The following is a 19,788-nucleotide window of genomic DNA, read 5'->3' on the forward strand; positions in this document are numbered from 1 at the left end:
ACACCCACCTATCATTACTGGAATGGAAAAACCAAGAGTCGCTGATTAAGTATGATAATTCCATCCGGGTCTCCATGACAGTGATCTAAAAAATACACATCTCATGGGTATGAATTAAAATAAATTTATCCAACAAACACAATAATAATAACACTAATTGGTCCAACGGATGGGAGGAAGTGGGAGTCGGTAAAGAAGAGCAAACAACTCACGAACCCAAGAGTAAAGAACTCCTGCGCGGTTGCGCTCATATACAAGATAAAGGCGACTCTACTATACTTGGCATAGTGAGAGCCCTCCAAACTAGGGAGTGGGCAAGCCCATTACAATCCTTAGAAATAGCAACAACTTTGGCAAGAGGAAAAATCCTGCCTCAAACAATGAATATTATCCACCATGCTATAATTATGTTCATCACTCTTTCCATTCATTCTATCAGGATTTGTGACAGGTGAAATTGATATCGCATATTTAATATCAATACCTTAATCGTGCCAACGACTTAGAAAGTTTGATAATAGAATAATTACAATAATATCTGTAAACTTCTCTAGTGCTAGAGACCAATCTAACCAATGCTCAAGGCTGATCACAATGTCAGCCATTAGCACCAAACCTATACCATGTTGTTTTATGTGAGAAATTGGCCGAGGGTGTTTTGGTCATTGGAGGGGAAATTAGCTTTTTCATGATGCTAATCGATGTGAAAATTCTAGCCAAAAAATAATTCGATATTTAAAATTTAAGACTAGTAATTAATCTATGTTATTAGAGGGGTGGGCCTTCCGGGTTCGCCGTTCTATTTACTATATATGTTACCAACCGGCAATCCAGTGGAAAGGGCAATATCGTAATATGCTGCCCAATCTTGGGCAATTCGCATTTTACGAATATCCGGTCTTATCTATTTAACTGCATTAATTACTAATTGAAAATAATTTCGACAAACGTAAAATTTTCGACGCGTAAATAGTTGCTGGGCGTTACACAACTGTTATGAGTCATAAAATCCAAATATATCTAAAAAAAAATTAAAAAATCCAAATGACTCGTTGTCCTCCATTTATCTGGAGGTAAGTGACAGTGACGGTCGTGATCGGCAAAGCTGCAAGCTGAAATTTTACTTTCATGAGTTTCACCTATACTTCTTCTTCTACTTCGCTTTGACTTGTAAAGTGAAAATCGCCTCAAACGAACTTTCTTCTCAGACTCCGACTTCTTCCAGTTCGTCTGCTGTCGTGCACGTTTGCTTCGATTCTCCGAAGAATGCTCGTAGTTCTGACTGAAACTTGAAAGTTCGGTTATTTGTTCTTGATCATTTGCTGCACATTACTGTTGCTTTCTCCTTCAGAGTAATAGGGTGGTTTAGCCAAACTTGAACGGATTTGTCGTCGCTTGACTTGATAATGCTTACCTGACTAGCTACATTTTGCCGTCGGTCGGAAATATTAGGTGTTGATGCGTTTTTGTTTTGGTCAAGAACTTGCAGGAATGAGATTGTGGTGTTTGAGGATTGTTTAAGTTTCTAGAGCGCAGGAACTTTAGTTTATCTAGAGTTTGATCAAGAAACGGTGGAGCTTAGTAATGGCAACTGTGGATGCTCTGATAGGGGACCGAGGAAACGGTACAAGTGATGATTTCTGTTTAGATATGTGCTGTTAGGAAAATTAAATGCTTTAGGAAGGTGGAAGGATTTACTCATTAGGTACATTAAGAAATTTGGATTCAGGGGATGAACTAGGGTTTATGATTCTTTATTTACTGTAATATCAAGGAGGAAAGTGAATAGTTCTCACAGGGTGCCTGGATTTAGAAGCGGACAAAAGAAGACAAGGTTGAGGGGAAGGTGTTCTGTTTTTGTGGAGGAAACTAATCTAACGAAGAGGTGAAGCTGATGCTCATTAGATATGCCGAGCATCCAAGCTCCTGCATCGAAACAAACCACAACTCTACTGGTTAGTTCTTCACCTGCAAATTATTGGGTTTAGTTTCAATGGACCGTGCTTTCTCTCTTTAATAGCTATCTTTTGTTTCTCCTGGGTCCTCTCATTCGCGGAGACAGGTTGCTGTAAAATGTAGGCCTTTAACAGTGAAAGAAGGGCAGAGAAACCGTGACATTCTTCGGGTGACCAACGATGGGGTACGGTGATAAATTCCTCTCTTCCCCCTTCCCCTCTTTCTTGTTTGTTTGGTTGTTATTATTTTTCTTGTTTTCATTTTGTGAACATGCTTGATCGCAGCTTTGTACAGAGGAAAAATTTAGCATTTATGATTAAAATGGAAATTGCAGGAGGTCATCGTGCTGGATCCTGACTTGTCAAAGAATTACCTGGATCGTGTACAGAACCGTACGAAAGCGAAGCGATATTGTTTTGATTTTGCGTTTGGAACTCACTGTAGAAACATGGTATGCTGTTCATGTCTTCAGCTCCAATCTTATCCGGAGACTTGTATAATGTCAACTTAAGTTTAAGATTTGCTTGAAAGTAGGGGATTCTAATTGTTTGATCATATGGAATTATCCGCCATATACAAACTTTGTCTTGGGATATCTTAGGGAGGATATCTCGGATTCTTTATTCATCCGGATAGATGATTTTTCGGTTTTTTCTAGTTGACATTAAAAGCATATCATTTTTTTCACTTACTAATGCCATTCTTTTTATGGGAGCAACTCTGTCTTCCAAGCTTAATTCTATATTCTCAGGAAATCAGACACCATACTCTTTCGTATTGCGACCTTAACTTCTCCCACCTCACCCCCCAATCCCCCACACAGCCCTCCTCCCCACCCCCCCCCCTTCCAAAAAAAAAAAAAAAAGAAAGAAAAAAAAGAGACATGAAAATGCAGATTTTATTAATAATTTGATTTTCACTACCAAAGGTATATGTTGACTTGACTTGACTGATTAAGTACCCTTAATTTTGCTTTTGATGTCCTATGCAAATTTTCACCATCATATTCCCTAATAGAGATGACCTTGCAGTAGATTGTACACAGAACAGTGCCCACTGTTACATTCTGCACACATACTTATGATTTGGAGATCTCTGATTTGTTTGTTCTCCCAAGGAGAGTTGTTTTGTTGTCTACAAGACTGTGTGCATACAGGTGTTGGGATTCTTGATGTGAAGTGTGTTTTCTTTGGGAATTCATGCTATCATGCTCTAGCTGGGTTATTGCTGAGAATTCTGATCAAAGTAGTGTAGATTGGTTGGCCTGAATAAAAAGAGGATAAAATTCTTGTGGAAAATGTGTTTCTTTATATTGCCACTGGCTATTACAAGGGCCGTCATTTTTGACCACTTCATACACATTCATACTCACAAGGATGAGTACTAAGAATTTCTTCTTTGAGGGGAGTGTCGATCTTCTGCTACAGCACTGCTTTTAAGTGGGGTACAGCCAGCCACCCTAGCTCTTTATGGAGTGTTTCCCGGAAAGCTCATGTACCCCTTGGAAAGGTAACATCTACCCCATTCAGTCAATCCTTTGAAGTCTGAAGGGAAAATGATGGTCTCAGTAGCTCTAGTATTCATGGATTCAGTGTAATCTGCTGGTTGATTCAGCTCTTGCCACTGTGCAGATAATTTTTCAAAGCCACTACACTTTTCAAATGCCATACCAACCGGACTGGCCATTTCATTCTTTGAAATGCCAGTAGTCAACTTTAATATTTTTAGCCATATTAGTGTTACATAGTGTGTACAAGAAAACCAAACAAACCCCGCCTTGCCGCTCACACACCCCCACCCAAACCCACAAAAGAGAACCTTTTCAAAGACCTATTAGTTGTCAGATATATTCATGAATACCAGGGTGGTAAGTTTGTGTAGCTCTTCTCTTTAATTTGCTTTCCTGAAAATAACAGCAGTATTTTTTTTTTTTTTTGGGGGGGGGGGGGGGGTGTTCATCGTTGTACTTTAATTTCTTTTTACTTTATCTTGTCATATATTATTCAGTAAAAATGCATGAATATATTCATGAATACCATGGTGGTAAGTTTGTGTAGCTCTTCTCTTTAATTTGCTTTCCTGAAAATAACAGCTGTATTTTTATATTTTTTTTTGGGGGGGGGGGGGGGAGGTGTTCATCGTTGTACTTCAATTTCTTTTTACTTTATCTTCTCATATATTATTCAGTAAAAATACAGTTTTGCAACTCAACCCTGCCATTGTTTTCATATTGCTGGTCCCAACCTCTGGGTGAGAGGGATGGTAAATCACATGCAAGGGAACAAAATTAGGGAATGGATTGGTCCCTCTTGATCCTATTGGATGGTGGACAGCTGGAACCGGTTGAAACCCTAGAAATTGAATCAGGAAAAAGCAAAAATGTCTCAAAACCGCAGATTTTTAATTCCATAAAGTTGGGACCTTTGAAACCAGGTGGTTCAAAAGAGGGTTGTAAGGATTGGCTAGAATGGTGATCTGGTGCTGCTGATTCAACTAAAAATTAGGATGTTCACTTGATCTGTTTCTTACTGTAATTCCTTAAACCATGGGGCTATCACCTCAAGATGGTAGCTGACATGATAAAAGTACATCTGTCTACCTTTAAGTTTTGGTGACAGAGATGGGCATATTTCCAGAGTCCAAAATGGTCTCTACCTTATACTAACAAAATTGAAGGTTTATGCCATTTTAATGAGTTGCCACCAATGTAATACCTCTCTCTCTCTCTCTTGAGATGGATAAGTCAACACAGGAGTGATGCATCTAGGCAAACTCTGATGTCTCCTAAAATAAAAGAGAAGGGTGAACCTCAATTTCTGAAGATTTAATGATGCTTTAAATTCTAATCTCTAAAAGCTCCATTACTTTAAAGAAAATACATTTATCATTTTCTCTAAATGGTGCATTTGTTAACCATTCCTGGCTTCTGTATTTGGTCCCTAAGCATACCTAAAGCATATAACTGCTAGACACATGGCATCTGATATTTTCACTGAATATAGGATGTCTACAAGACAAGCATCTCTCCTACAATCTCTGGGGTCGTTCAAGGTCTTAACGCTACTGTTTTTGCTTATGGTTCCACTGGAAGGTACTTTCAAATATTGAGTTCTTATTCAACAATCTGAAGTATACTATCATAATGTTTTTAAATTTTGCTATTGTTGGACCACGCTAGGTGATGTTATGAATCACAGATTCTGCAATCGTATATGCTGCTTTGTCTATTATGCTTTTTACAACTGTAATTTGCATGCAGTGCCAACAGTTTCCTACATCCTCTATAGATAAAGAGCTGATTGTAGGAACTATATTATCTAACTGAACACAGGTTTCATGAGGCAAGAATTCAGGTCAGTAACAGGGCTTGTTGCTTCACAGGGCTTGATTGCTTCAGGAGTTTTAGCTGACATGAGTATAATATCTCCCCCCATAATACAAGGGGAACAAAGGAGAAACATCTTAGAGTACATGAGGCCCAGCAGACCCACCCTTTTTTCTTTTTTTTTTTTTTGGGGCCCGGGGGGGGGGGGGTTATGCATCTCCAATGGGGAAGGGGAATATACGCAAAAAGAAGAGAGAGAGAAGGGTGGGATTTGCAGCTGAATTCCAAGAAGATGGAATCCCAAATCTCCCTTGATGGATCTAGAGTTGGTAGACAATCTCATGATGTTGTGCTCCATCCAGATTGTTGTGAAAAATTAACAACGCAAGTGTACGCTGTCGTAACAAGTAATATAATGATAAAAGATCGTTCCCTCGAGGACTATAGATTAAGTACCAAATTAATTAAACCAATTTTATTCGAACAATTAATAAGGAAGAGAAATATTCTAGACTATAATGCAAATTCAAATGAGATTATTAATTGCTAAAGACCTAGGGGTCAGATTTCACCATAACTAAGCATTCCCACCCTTTGATCCATCTTTATAATTTGAGAAATATTTTATGATTGATAGTCGAGATTCCCTTCCCTATCTACTAGTCTCTCTCTCGAGTACTAATAGAAATTCCCTCAATTGCTAACCCACTATATTTCTATGCGGGTTACAACAACTGAGAAATCATTAAGTTATATGGATTCCCATGTAACAACTACACAAACCATGTAAGTATATCTCTATCCTACACGTAATTCATGGCTTTTACTCCAATGAACTAAACACATAAATCCCCTCTCAGTTCATCATGATTAACAAATCAGTTGATTAGTGGCCAATTAATCAAAAGCATGAAGAATAGAAGTAAAAACTCAATCAAAGGAAACAATATTCAAAATTATATTGATGAATTCAAGAGTGGGAATTCAAAGATAGGCTACATCTGATCCCTAGTAAAACTAAATTAGTTCATACTTGAAATTAAAAACATTACAAAAGAGTTCAAGAACATTGAAAGAAGATGAAGAACTTATTCCCAAACTTCAGATCTCTAAAGCCAACCAACGTCTCTTGGTTCGACCTCTCCACTCCTCCAAAGCTCCAAGAAGGCTCTTTATGCTCTTCCAAAGCTCCCAAAAACGTCCTCCTCCTCTTCCTGGAGTTTGCTCTCTTTTTATAGATCAATTAAACTCAGAGTTTGAATCAAACTCAGAATTCTTATCTGACTTAACCAAGGAGTGTTTTGATGTATGAATCGGACTAACTTAGAGATCTCCAATGCATAATCCCACCGTTGGATTTGAAGACAAAGAAGTCGTGAAGCTCTCCTCAAAAAATCGGCTCGATCGGACACCAGATGACCATCCGATGAAGATCTTGATCAAAACTGGATAGATACACTCAAAAACGGGATTCTTCTGTCTTTCTTATTTGAATTGGATTCTTCTTCCTCTTTTCCTTTCTTTGATCAAATCCTAAATAGGAAATAAAACATAGAAGCATGCAAGGACTCATTCTCTCTATGTTTTTGACTTTAGGTAGGACTCTTGCAATAATACCCAGATTTGATTGATAATTTCCTACACATAAAAGTAATAAATCTTAATTAGAATTTGTTAGGAAATATATAAAATCACCAAAATTATAGAAATTAAAGGAAAGGGTGCAACATATTCATTTTCATATCATATTAGGGTAAATTGATATAAAACAATTGTAAATACATGGAAATATAGTAAATTAATCATATAAAATAATATGCATGAAATCAACTTATCACAGATTTGCAAAATAGTAGCTCCATAACCATCTGGCCAATGCTATCACATAAGGGCCTGAAGGTCATGTCAATCTACACCCATTCTCTTGGGAAGTATTCTTCTTCTAGGCCAGCATTTGCATTGACCAAATAACATAGAAGAACAAGCAATCAAAAAAGTAGATGCTCTACATATTCAATACCACTCTAACAAAGACAGCAGTCTCAACAGACTTGATTGACAATTACGGTCTCATTTGGAAGGCAGGTTGTAAGAGCTTTCCAAACATATGCTATGCAATGCGTGCCTTTGAACCAAACAATCTTGTGCCAAGTAGGAGGAAGCCCAATTGGGTTGTCTATGGGTAGGACCTAGGCAGATTTGGAGATGCCTGAGGAGGAGGAAGCCCAACTAGCCAAATCTCCTGAACTAGCAGATTTCTAACAATATGAGGGAGGGCATTCCAAATGGCTGCAAGCTGAGGGGAATCCAGCCATCAGAAAGGATGATTTCCGTGACTGAGAAGAGCCTTTGGAGGTCAACCCTGTAAATAAGTTTTCAGCTCACTAGATGAAGGAGACTGCCCATGGGGTGCGAATGGTCTATCTATTGCCTGGAAGGAGAGCCATCATCCTGGTAGTAATAGCCATGGGCTAGGAGTCTAATACAATCTAGAGAGAGTCTTGACAGAAGAAGTCTTGAATAGATCCACTCCACCCAAATACTCTTGTATTCGGTGATCCTCCAAATAAGTTTAAGAATTTCAGTCTTATTTACTTCTTTAAGTCTTTGAAACCCAAGATCCCCTTCCTTCCTAAGGAGGCAAACCAAGGCCCAACTAGTAATGAAGGAATCTAGAGGGCTCAACACCTTCCAAAGGAAGCTACTCACAATTGATTCAAGGTTTTTGATGATGGATTAGGGAATAACAAATATGCCAGACCAATAGATGTATGATGACTGCATGACCTAGCAAATCAGTTCCAAACTTCCAACAAACTGGCATGAGATAGAAGTTTCCATTTCCAAGGTGAATCTTTTCCTGAAGAAGGTCAAGGATAGGTAAGCATTGATGCAAAGAAAGCCTAGCTGGAATAAGAGGTAATCCAAGTACTTCGCTGGAAGCTGCTCCAAAGGAATCCCAGATTTGTTGTGTAAAAGGATTTTGACTGCTTAGTGCTCCAAAATACCAGCCACAAAAAAGTCAGGGGACTTTAAGAGGCTGGATCTTGAGGCCTGAGTTTTTTCAAATAGAGATAAACATTCCATAAGGATCTCAATTGATTAACTTATTAGATCATTTGCAAAGGCCAAGTGAGAGATCCTGAAGAGCTTAATTTGCCATAAGAGTAACAAGGAGCTAATTGGTCTGGCATTGGATTTCTCTTAAGAGCACTTCCAAGTAGGCCTGTAAACGGATCGGATACACCAGTATCCGAATCCGAATCTGATTAGCAAATCCGCTATCCGAATCCGGCAAAAATTTAGAGAAGGCATCCGAATCCGAATCCGAATCCGAAACTTTATCGGATATCCGATAATAATCCGATCCGATAAAATATCCGATTATTGATTGATAATTGTCACTTTTTTACATTTTTTATTATAAATTTCTAATTTTTGATTACCAAATACCACTATCCGAATTCCGATCATCATCTATTTTTAAAGAAAAAATGTTAAGTACTTTTACTCTATCCGGATAAAATTTTGTCCGGATATTATCCGATCCGATAAGCAATTATCCGAATCCGGTTGCTTAGTGGACGGACACGGATATTTTCCGGTAAGAAAATTTTCGGATACGGATACCCTTAAACGAATGCGAATGCGAATTCGGAGGCAGATTTCGGCTATCCATTTACAGGTCTACCTCCAAGGCAAGGATGAAGATGAGTGGAGATAAGGGCACCCGTGTACAGTGAACTAATGAAGAGACTAACAATGTTTTCCCATCTTGAGGAATCAAAAGCTTTATTCTAGTCAACCTTCATAAGGGCAGCAGATGGATGGTTTTTTCCTATCAAACCCACAAACCAGTTCAGTACATAAGGGGAATGTTGTCAAAGTGATGTGGCCCTAGATTAAATGGGATCAACTAGGGGTGTGTCATAGGATTTCAAAACAGAAACAGCTCGAATTGGGTTGTCTATGGGTAGGACCAGCCCAAAATCGATTTAGGTGTGTTTGGTTTTCATTATCGAATGGCTGTGGTTGTTTTGGGCTTTTGACTTTGAGCACTGATTATGAAGGGTTTAAATTTGTTTCTCGAATAGGATGATTAAGATGCTTGTCACTTGGAATGAGGATTTTTTGGAATTTACAGGGATGATATGGGGAATCTCAATTAGGGAAAACTCAAGATTACTGGGGTGTATAAGGAATGGGGTAGCGATGTACTTTTCAAATTTGAACTTTGAAGCAATTTCAATTGGTTGAAGTAGGATTTTAGAAAAGTTATGTTTTTGGAATGTCAACAAAGAGGCCACTTGGTATGGCTTCTTGATGATGAGAAGGGACTGAATATTGCCCAACATGTAGGGGATGATGTGTATAGGCTTGGCTCAAGTTTGGTGTACTACGGTGGTGTATATGGGCTGTTGGTGGTTCTTGGGATGGGTGATCTTCCAAAGACTAAAATAAAGAGGGGAAAGAAAACGTTAGGGATGCATGGACCTGCAGGCTTACCTCACTGTTGATAGATATTCAAAGCATCAGCCTTTAGGATGAGATAGAAGACTGATTACACGGTCGTTTCAGGGGTTTGAGGATGAGATAGGAGTCTGATTCCACACTCAGATAAGGTGTTTGGATATTACTAACCAAACTCCATCCGGCTACTTGGATATTACACACCAAGGAGCATGCAACCTGGATATTACTCACAAAGCTTCAGGCTAGATGTTGCACACCAGAAAAAAATCTCACTCAAGAGAGGATGCTGCTGGCTCAATTGCACAAAGCAAATATCGTTCTCTAATTTGATCTATTCTTCTCATGGTGTCTAACAGTGCTCTAGCTACCTTACTTACGAAGCACTAACTTAAAAAAGTAAAAAAAAAAAATACAACTTCCCTTATGTGTGGATGCCTGATTTCTTGAAATACCCTAACTTAAATTGACCCACTAAAAGTCATTCAAATTGAACAAATGCTAAACTGGTTAAAACTCTAAACATTAAAAATAAAAAATCATTCAGCCTAATTTTTTACTCAACATTTGCATCCTATTTTGGGTGCATTACCAATCAAACCTAAGAGATCAAAGGCCGATGATGAAGATGACCCAACGCCAAGCTTTTCCAATGGAAACCAGTGTGAATTGTGGATCCGCATCATAGAGGTGCTCCTACCTTAATAAAAGGTGATTGGTTGATGTTGATAGGAGAGTCTTTGACAATTTTGACCCCAATAGAAAGCTCCCTAGCAATAATCTTGCAGAGAATCTTAAGGCAATAGTTCTAAAATGAGTCATGGAGTCATGGCTGATATCCTTTCTTTCTTTGGATTGAGACAAATGAATATTTGATCGATGCCTTTAATGGAAGATTTGAAGAAGCTCTGGATGGCATGGACAAGACTTCTTTGATGATATCCAGCAAGAATAGAAAAACGATGCTGAACCCATCAGGACCTGGGGACTTGTTGGCTTTGAAAGGATTAGATGATACTAAGATTACATTCTCAGATGGGATCTTCCTGAGATTTTTTTTTTGTAGAGGAGGGTTCCTGAACTTGTCTAGAAAGCCCTCAGGGATGGATGTTGCTTGACGAATGAGAGAAGGATGAAACAATTGCTTGAAGAATCCTGCAGCCTGAGACTTAATGCCATCAACTGTTGTGATAGTAGTGTCAACTGCAGAGCAGAGCTGCATGATAAAGTTGGCATTGTTCCCGTCTTTAAGGGATCTATGGAAGTATGCAGTGATATGGACTTTGAGTCTAAGGTAAGTAGGTAACAATCTTCTTAGGTAAGGTTTCAAGGTGGAGTAGTATGTTTCTTTTCTTCTGCAAGGCCAGCATTGAAATGGTCAGCTTGAAGACTGAGCTGAATACCCAGAAGTATCGACCTACAAGACTACAATCAGAAACTAAGGAAGAAATATTACCAAAAGAATCCTTGTTCCTGGATTTTATAGCACATTTGACATTCTTTAATTTTCTTTGTCTTCTTAATTCAGATTGATGATGTTATATGATGAAATTCTGCTGTACCATTGGCTTGATCATTGCATACATCAGGTTTACTCTGCATGTAGGTTCCTTGCAGATGGTAACTGTTGAATTTAGCAGTGATCATGATTTACCACTTATCCTTTTTTATGATTATGAAAAGGAATATGTTTTTCTGTCTCTTTTGGAGAATGGTGAGAATTTATCCTTGTTCTAAATTTTTCCAGTGGTAAGACATATACAATGGTTGGGACCCGAGATGATCCTGGACTTATGGTTCTCAGCTTGCACACTATTTTTGATCTTATCAAGAAGGACCGCTGCCCCAAAGACTTTGAAGTTTCTTGTTCCTACCTTGAAGTTTACAATGAAGTAGGGTGTGGATCTTGATTTTAGTACACTACTTCTTTCCCTTTAATTTTATTTTATTTACAATTTGCTAACCTTTAATTTCTGAGTCTAGGTAATCTATGATTTGCTTCAAAAATCTTCTGGGCATTTGGAGCTTAGAGAGGATCCTGAGCAAGGAATTATTGTTGCTGGGCTTAGAAGCATTAAGGTCTGGCATTGCAAATGAATAGAAAGTAGGACCCGTTTCTCAGTTCCCCCACACCCCCCCCCCAAAAAAAAAATGCTATTCAACATGATAAGAGCACAAAACGTTATGTAAATATCGACCTTTTTTCCAAAAAAGAATTTTAATAGCTAAAAGTTTAGTATTGTGTTTTCTTATTAGATGACAGTTCTGCTATTTTTTGTTTCACATCTTTTGTTTTTATGAAGAATTATCTGTATATTCTTCTGGAAAAAAATTAAAAAAAACTTATTTCTCACTTTTTCCACTAGTATTAAATGAAGAAGGGAACCAGAAGATTCGTCCCAGTTGATGAGACTTCAAAATTTAAATAGGAAATATTGTCCATCACTGAAGAGAGCATAGAGCACCCACTTCCAAGAAAACCTGTAATAATAGAACTACTTAAATTAGCACGTTTACTGGTTGGGTGTTGGTTGTTCTTTTCCAATTTTTTGTTTAGTCAAATCTTTGGATGTTGGGTCAGGGTAATGCAGGTTATATTCCTACAGTCATTTTCTCATGTTTTATCAACATTCAGTAAAATTTTAGAGTCCAGCCTGGGTACCCATGTAACTTACTGGTTTAAAAAAGAAAACTGGAACATTTACCGTTTGAAGTTGTGTTAGCAATTGCATCTGGGAATCTTTAAGTAGTTTTGGTGGGAAAATGATGTGAAATTGTGCATGCTACAATTTGATGGGAAATGTCATCTCACCTGTTTGTTGGAAATGGACTTCTGTTATCTGCCATTTGGGGACATGCATTGATAATTTCATCTCCAATATGACGTCATGTCTTTGTTTCCAGTTAACCTGTATTTGTCTTTGTTAATTGATCAACTGGGTTGCAATCATTTCACTTGTATTTTTTGATGCTTTCCTCCTAATTTCAGGTCCGTTCAGCTGATAAGATTCTTGAGTTCTTAAATTTGGGAAATAGTAGACGAAAAACAGAGAGTACAGAGGCAAATGCAACATCTTCTCGGTAAGGGAGTATTTACTATGAAGTGTTGCCTGTCAATTTGGCATGCTTTGCCTTCACTAGACTTTGGTGCATGAACTTTTGTTCGTGAAATTTTCTGTAACGAACATATGTAGAAAAGAGTTGCTATTTTGTGCAGCTTTTTGTAATTTTTTTGGGGGCAAGAGAGAAATCCCCTATGAATGAGAAAATGCCAAGGGACCTTATATATTATACTTGCTTCTACTTTCAAGTCCTTCAATTCTTTGCAGTCAGTCACCCCAAAAAATCAGAAGATTCTTCATCTTCATACCGCTTCATGAGCTCGCCTTACTTTGAATGATTTTTGTATTTGTAACCAATAATTTCTTTTCACCATGTTTTAATTTTGCATATTGTACGGTGCAGTAGACAAAAATATTTGCCTGTTGTGGGTATTTTCTTAAACTTTTGATGGACTGTTTAGAAAATATTGTATTGTTCTTTGTGCATTGGTCTTGGGTTTTAGGTACTTTTTGTTGTTTGTTACCTTCCCTCTTCCTTCATCTCCCTTCTTTTTACATGTAGTTTATTGGGGCTAGCTTACCAATAAGCTTTGACAAAGTAAATAAATCAGCACTTGAGGAGAAAGAACAGAAACACTGAGACTTACATTCGGTAGCTACATCTTACATTTATCATAATTAAAGATTATAAATCTCAAATATAACCTTTATTGATAATCAACTGCACATGTTTTAAAAACATAACTTCTTAATGGCTAAACTACCCCTACAGGTAGTAAAAATTACTGACCATTTTCTGATGTATTTGTAATCCCTTGACATATAAGCTTCTTGTATTGGTCTCAAAATTTTGTTGTTATAATCATGATTTTCAGGTAGTTTTATATATCTGATGATCATTATTATGATTGTTGTGTTCTCGTTACTTTGTTGTCGTGATGATATTTATCTGGATAACCTTTTTTAAGGCATCTAATTCACAATCTTTCTATGACATGGTCAAACAGCTCACATGCTGTTTTGGAGATTACTGTCAAAAGAAAACAGAGAAATCAAGTTGTCCATGGAAAACTGGCACTAGTTGATCTTGCTGGCAGGTGGCAACATACTTAAAGCAGTTCTATTGTTTTCACATATCAGTTAAATCCTGGGTCAACTTAGGGGAAAAAAAGTGATAACTAAAATAATCACATGCAGTGAACGGGCTTCTGAAACAAATAATGGAGGTCAACAGCTGCGAGATGGTGCCAACATTAACCGTTCACTTCTTGCTCTGGCGAACTGCATTAATGCTCTAGGGAAACAACAGAAGAAAGGTCTAGCATATGTCCCCTACCGCAATAGGTATCTGGATGGTGGCTACTGAACCTTGTATCTCAGTCCCTTTTCTGCAAAGATACCTTACCTTCAGATTTTTGCAGCAAGTTGACACGGATCCTTAAAGATGGCCTGAGTGGTAATTCCCGAACGGTCATGATTGCAACAATATCGCCTGCAGATAATCAGTATCACCACACTGTTAATACCCTAAAATATGCAGACCGAGCAAAAGAGATCAAGACACATATCCAGGTTAGTTTCATTAATTTAGGTTCTGTTTTTTAAGAAATTATTTAGATCTGTTACTATGCATTTGGTTGTATCATCATTATGACTGAATTTTTGCTCTTGCATTGTGAGAACAGTATACATTGCATGGCTGCATCAGTAGCACCATTTAAATCCAGTGGGAGATCAGCTTGCTAGAGGATCATCGTAAAAAATAAAATAAAATAAGAACAAAGCATTTTGAAAAGAAAATTAATGACAGGAAAAAATTATGTCGGATTTGGTCAATTTTCAAGTCGAAGGGTCTGATTTTAGCATAGAAGAGTTCTGCACATCATTATCTTGTCGGTGGCCCGGTGGATGGTTCTATCCTGTAGGGTATGACTTGCACATGTATTATGATCTTGAATAATACATTCACACGCTCGTAAGGATGATCTTGAATAATACATTCACCGCTCGTAAGGACGAATTATCTGTTGCACTTGTATGCTATGTCAGTTGGACATGGTGAAGCATAAATTTGAGTGCGGCAAATATCTCCAGTCTTGCATTTCTCAAATGGTCAAGTATTGACACTTAGTTTGAGGTGCTTCTTAAAATGATCTTATGAATTCTAATTATGAAATAATATCACTTTCCTTTTTGCTATCAATTTAAGCCTGAAAAGAAACTAAAAGCATATAATAATCCAAATAATTGGTCTACGATTTAGTTATTATGGCTACTACTTTGATTATGACTTTCTCTTTTTGCTATCAACTCAAGGCTTTTAAGGAATTAAAAAACATTTCATGATGCAAAGAAATGGGCTGGGGCATAGCCATAACCACTACCACTAATTCTTGGCAATCTATCTGTGTACAACCGTACACTTTACTAAAGGACACTGTTCCTATGGTTTTCTGGTCAACTTGTTGGATGAACTGTATATATTTTATTTGTATCGTTGTGATAATTGTACTAGGCCTTGTCAAAACCAATACAACTCTCTTCCAGTTTAGTCCATCTTTTTCCCTTGTCTTGTCTGGATGGACTGATTATTATCACAATGCTGGTGATAATAGTCACTTTTGCTTAAAATGTCAAACTAATGTTTAACTTCTTCAGAGAAATGTTGGCACAGTTGATACTCATGTTGCGGATTACCAACGAATGATTGATGGTCTTCAGGTATGCCTTTTGATGGGGTTCTGTAGTCTCTTTGTTTATGTTTAGAATCTGTTCTGTTTTATATTTCTATATGAATTCTTTGTTCTGCAGATTGAAGTTTGCCAGCTGAGGAAAGAACTGGCAGAAAAAGACTCTCAACTTAGTGTGAAACCTACTGAAAAAGCTGTTGATGATGAACTATCTTGGCTAAATATTTTGAGCCATGAAACCAGTGAAAATGTCCAGGAACGAATAAACTTACAAAAAGCTTTGTTTGAGCTTGAGGAAACTAACCTCCGTAACCGCATAGAGCTCCAACGTCTAGATGATGCTGTTGCAAAAGAACAGGTTTGTGTGCCAATTGCTTGATAAACAGTGTAAATATTTTCATGTAGCAATTAAGACTTTCGTCTGCTGCATGATACACAATATTTACAACTAGCAACAGTGTAAATGTTGTCATGGAACTGTCTTTCTCTGCTGCATGATATACGATGTTTACATGGATCTCGTTTCACCGCTCAACTCCACCCAGACCCATACTTTGTTAATGCTGATCCATACATGTCTTTCCTCAGCTCTGAGATCAAGATCTCTTTCAAAAAGAAAGATCGAATATCTAGATGTTTATGTCCTTGATGATCCAATCATGGGAGGAACAAGGGCATGGTTGTGGATGCAAGAAGCATTTGAGACAGCATAATGCAAAGTAGGATTAGAAAAATGAGACAGAGTTCCTCCGACCTTTCCTCGTAGACTAGGCCCAATCTGGGTCCGAAGTCAGTCCCAGTGACTGTATATAAGGAAGTGCTTTGACAAAAGTAGTGGAGCAATTTTATATCCATATTGCATGTCCAGCTGAACTAAAGTCCTGTGGGACACTTCGAGGGCTGATACACTTTCTAATGCTGAGGCCATAGTTAGAAGTGCATAGGAGTCCAAAATTTTTCTTTTCTTCCAAGGTCAAGGGTTTTCTCTAGTCAAATGTATGAAATCATTTTGTTCCTATTTTCCTTTTTTATTCCCATTAACTCCTGCCTTTTGGTTGAGTCATGATTAGTATATGAGTTGACTGAAGAATTATGACTAAAAGAAAAGTCTTATTAGGATATGAGGTGACTGAAGAATTATGATTTAAAAGAAAAATCTTAGCATAGAGTCAGCTTCCTGAGTGTGTTGATGAACTGTCTCCGTCCTTATTGTAGACAATCCAAAAGGACGGAAAAGTTGCACAGGCTTTAAGTGAAAGGCGGCAACTTGTACTCGACAACATCCGTGACAACAATGAGATTGGCGCTGACTACCAAAAGGTTAGACCCTCCTTTCTCTCTGGTTCATATGGTTCAAAATTCAGTTTGTCATTGCTAACCTGGCAGCTTTTTGTTCCTGTGTAGGAAATCAAAGAAAATGAGAAGCGTAGATGCCAACTTCAAGATATGATAGAAGAAGCCATTAGTAACAATAGTAACAAGACTTACTTGCGTATTCTCAGCCAATATCGACTCCTGGTAAGTAAGAATTCCAGAGGAACCTTTTATCTCAAATGTTGGTCGTTGTTGCTAATGGTGGATGAGGGAACAAAACTCAGGTTAACCAGTTGCCAAGATGGGTCATAGATAAAAGATATTAGTTTTATCTATTAATAAAACTTACCTGCCTAAAGTTATGTAGCATTGGAGGTATGTTACACAAACTATTTATGCATTTACACAAACGGATTCATTTCCTGTCAGAAAAAGCAGTCTTGTAGTTCTCTTTAGAAGAAACTGGTAGAGAGCTTGTTTCATGCTGCTAATGCAAAAACTCCAGAGCCATGAGTTTATGTTGGGATTTTTGTACAACAATAACAATGACAAACCTAGACTCAATTAAATGGGATTGGCTACTAGGATCCTTGCTTTGCAATCAGCTCTGTATGAGGCCATACTATACAAGGCCTAAGCTATGCGTATCCTTTCTCACCATTTCTCTGATTTTCTTAGTGCCACTAGCTCTGTTAGTTCCTTCCATCTGGATTAAATCACTCCCCAGCACAGGGGCACTTAAAGGCCTCATTCAACATGACTGCCACCTCAAATGACTTTCTTGTAGCTTAACATCTTGTCTATATGATAATTTCTTACTTTATCTATGTGATGTTGGGATATTTCTACCTGCCATAAATGTAGGGAATGGCTAATATGGAGCTCCAGTTTGAAATGGCAATGCGGGATCAAGTCATTTACAACCAACGAGAAGCCCAAAGGAACCTGTGGAAGTTGATCATGGGGTTAGGATTTGATCAGAAACAGATAATGGAGCTTGCTTCCAAGCAGGGCATTACAATTGAAGACTGGGCAACACCGCTGCATTTTGGAACATCTAGCACGAAGCAGTCTCTTGCCTCATCTTATGGCAGATCTCCGCCTTTCAAGTTTTCTCCTGACATCTGGCAGGCCTGTTCTTCAAGGTCTTCCGTCTTGCAAAGTCGTCAAGACTTGAGCTGTGGGTCATGTTCCAAGCAGTTGAACTCTACTCATACTATATGTAGAGAAGAGCACCATAGCTCCTACTACATGCTTAGTGATGGTCTCTCCCAATCAGCATATTTGTCGATGGGCAATAGTAGTGAACATTGGGTGAGTGGCAGATCTGGTCCATGTTTCTGTAGCACTGGAAAAAATCTTACAGATGAAGCAGAGGGTGTGTCTCACCGTCACCTATTTTAGATATTTTTGTCCAAAAGCAGGAGGTAGGTCCACTGACTTGTTAAATTGTTGACAAGAGAGTATGATAATCAACACTTCAAATAGTTGCATAGTGGTGGTTTAGTCACTTGTATTGGAGCCTCTTTATTTCTTCCAAATTTGCTGATAAGAGGCACCAAGGTATGAAGTATCAGTCCTAAAGACGGGGACCCACACAGATGACTTTAGCTAAGGTGCCAAGAATCACGAGACATCATTAGAAGAGAGGGGACAATCTGGTTCTATAAAGGTGGACTGAATTGCTTGTATGGCTGGTTGGACAGCATAAACTACTTGACCGTCTGGTTAAACTGTTTGACCTTGATGATTTTGATTAACTTGCTTTTCTGACCAGATTGGACCTACCAGCCATCTCAATAGGATCATTGGGTGGAGCAGTCAGCACGAGCCTGGCACTGGCTTCTGTAATTTGCGTGGGCTTCGCACTAGCATACTCTGCCACATATATCTGGCGTTTGAACTAGGTCTTGCCTTCTGTATTGTTATTTTGATCTGTTAGCCTTTGTCCAACCCACAATCAACCAGAAGATGTACAGCCTCGCAGTTTACCGTTGATGGTTTTAAATAGGTTTTGACTATTGAATCTGATTCCCTGGAAGGAAAATACAGACAAATTGTACTTATTTCAGCTAACTCGTTTCCTTGGGACAGCTTATAGGTTAAACGACTGCAATACTGTTATCAGCATTCTGTTTACCAGGAGGCAGAGGAGTTTGCCATCATAGTATAATCTAATTTGATGTCCTGTAACAGCTCTGTTTTTTTCTTTTTTTGGTAATCTAGCAGCTCTGTTTTCTGGGTAGTATGAATATACATTATCCATGAATGCATGCGTGGATTACAAATCGGAAGCAGTTTTTCAAAACCAGCAACCTGATTTAGTTTATGGTGAAGTGCCAAGAAACTTCTGTACAAGCCATGATACCTTGCCAGTTCACCCAGATCAGTTTATATTACAACCATTCTACATGACGGCAGGGAGAGGACCTAGTTGTGTTGTCCTAATCCAAGTCTATTCAGTTTGTATAGTTTTTCCAGTGAAATTTATTGCTGTAATTTTATAAATTTCTGCCATGCGCATACGTGGAGGAAATAATTCACTCGAGGCTTTCCCTGCTGGCGCATGTCAAAGGTTTGGTCACTGAGTCAAATCCTCTTAAGTGCGCCGATGGGTGGCTTGCAGCTGCGCACACTCCCGCCTGTGGCCCTCCCACAAACTGCAATGCCCAATGCCCACCTTGGGGTACCTTACTCGATACCCCTAACGTGCAGGAAAAATAAAAGATAACATGGAAACAGGCATCCTTCGTAAGTTTCCTTGTTAGGAAAAAGGAAAAGGAACAAATTGAGATCTTATTTGATTGTAAGGGAACTAAAGGAACGGGAAGTGAACTTAAGAACACGAGGAAATTTTGGTAATGATCATTAACATATTGCATAGGGTATAAATTCTCCTTAATTTTCCTCATGTTTAGTAACAAAGTGTTTTGCAATGTAACTTTTGTTACTTATGGAATTCATTGGATTT

At 38.2% G+C, this 19,788-nt stretch overlaps 1 protein-coding gene across 3 annotated transcripts; it reads left to right on the forward strand.

Annotated features, from left to right (window-relative positions):
• The first annotated feature begins 1,106 nt into the window (after nt 1-1,106).
• Nucleotides 1,107-19,229, forward strand: LOC149017636 (P-loop containing nucleoside triphosphate hydrolases superfamily protein). 3 transcript variants are annotated; one of them, XR_016172832.1, is made up of 16 exons: nt 1,107-1,955; nt 2,063-2,140; nt 2,291-2,407; nt 4,959-5,047; nt 11,499-11,643; nt 11,735-11,830; nt 12,741-12,832; nt 13,821-13,910; nt 14,011-14,157; nt 14,235-14,385; nt 15,472-15,534; nt 15,625-15,861; nt 16,719-16,823; nt 16,908-17,021; nt 17,682-18,489; nt 18,595-19,229. XR_016172832.1 is itself a non-coding variant. In XM_089151956.1 (15 exons), exons 1-15 carry the CDS (start codon nt 1,908-1,910, stop codon nt 18,219-18,221), a joined length of 2,112 nt encoding a protein of 703 aa, XP_089008082.1. In that variant the 5' UTR covers nt 1,107-1,907; the 3' UTR covers nt 18,222-19,229. The 3 variants fall into 3 exon arrangements, 2 of the variants coding, with proteins under 2 accessions (XP_089008082.1, XP_089008083.1); XM_089151956.1 differs by having other exon boundaries at nt 17,682-19,229; XM_089151957.1 differs by lacking the exons at nt 1,107-1,955; nt 2,063-2,140; nt 2,291-2,407; nt 4,959-5,047 and adding an exon at nt 8,827-11,353 and having other exon boundaries at nt 17,682-19,229.
• The last annotated feature ends 559 nt before the right edge of the window (nt 19,230-19,788 follow it).

The sequence above is a fragment of the Hakea prostrata genome, chromosome 4 (genome assembly GCF_041222555.1).
Source record: "Hakea prostrata isolate BN-2017 chromosome 4, UWA_Hpros_2, whole genome shotgun sequence".
NCBI classification, from domain to species: Eukaryota; Viridiplantae; Streptophyta; class Magnoliopsida; order Proteales; family Proteaceae; genus Hakea; species Hakea prostrata.

Excerpts from the sequence above, each read along its gene's own strand:
- LOC149017636 (XM_089151956.1), top strand. The coding sequence starts at position 1,908 with ATGCCGAGCATCCAAGCTCCTGCATCGAAACAAACCACAACTCTACTG. Across the intron at positions 2,141-2,290 it reads TTCGGGTGACCAACGATGGG|GAGGTCATCGTGCTGGATCC; the intron begins GTACGGTGATAA and ends TGGAAATTGCAG. Across the intron at positions 12,833-13,820 it reads GCAAATGCAACATCTTCTCG|CTCACATGCTGTTTTGGAGA; the intron begins GTAAGGGAGTAT and ends ATGGTCAAACAG.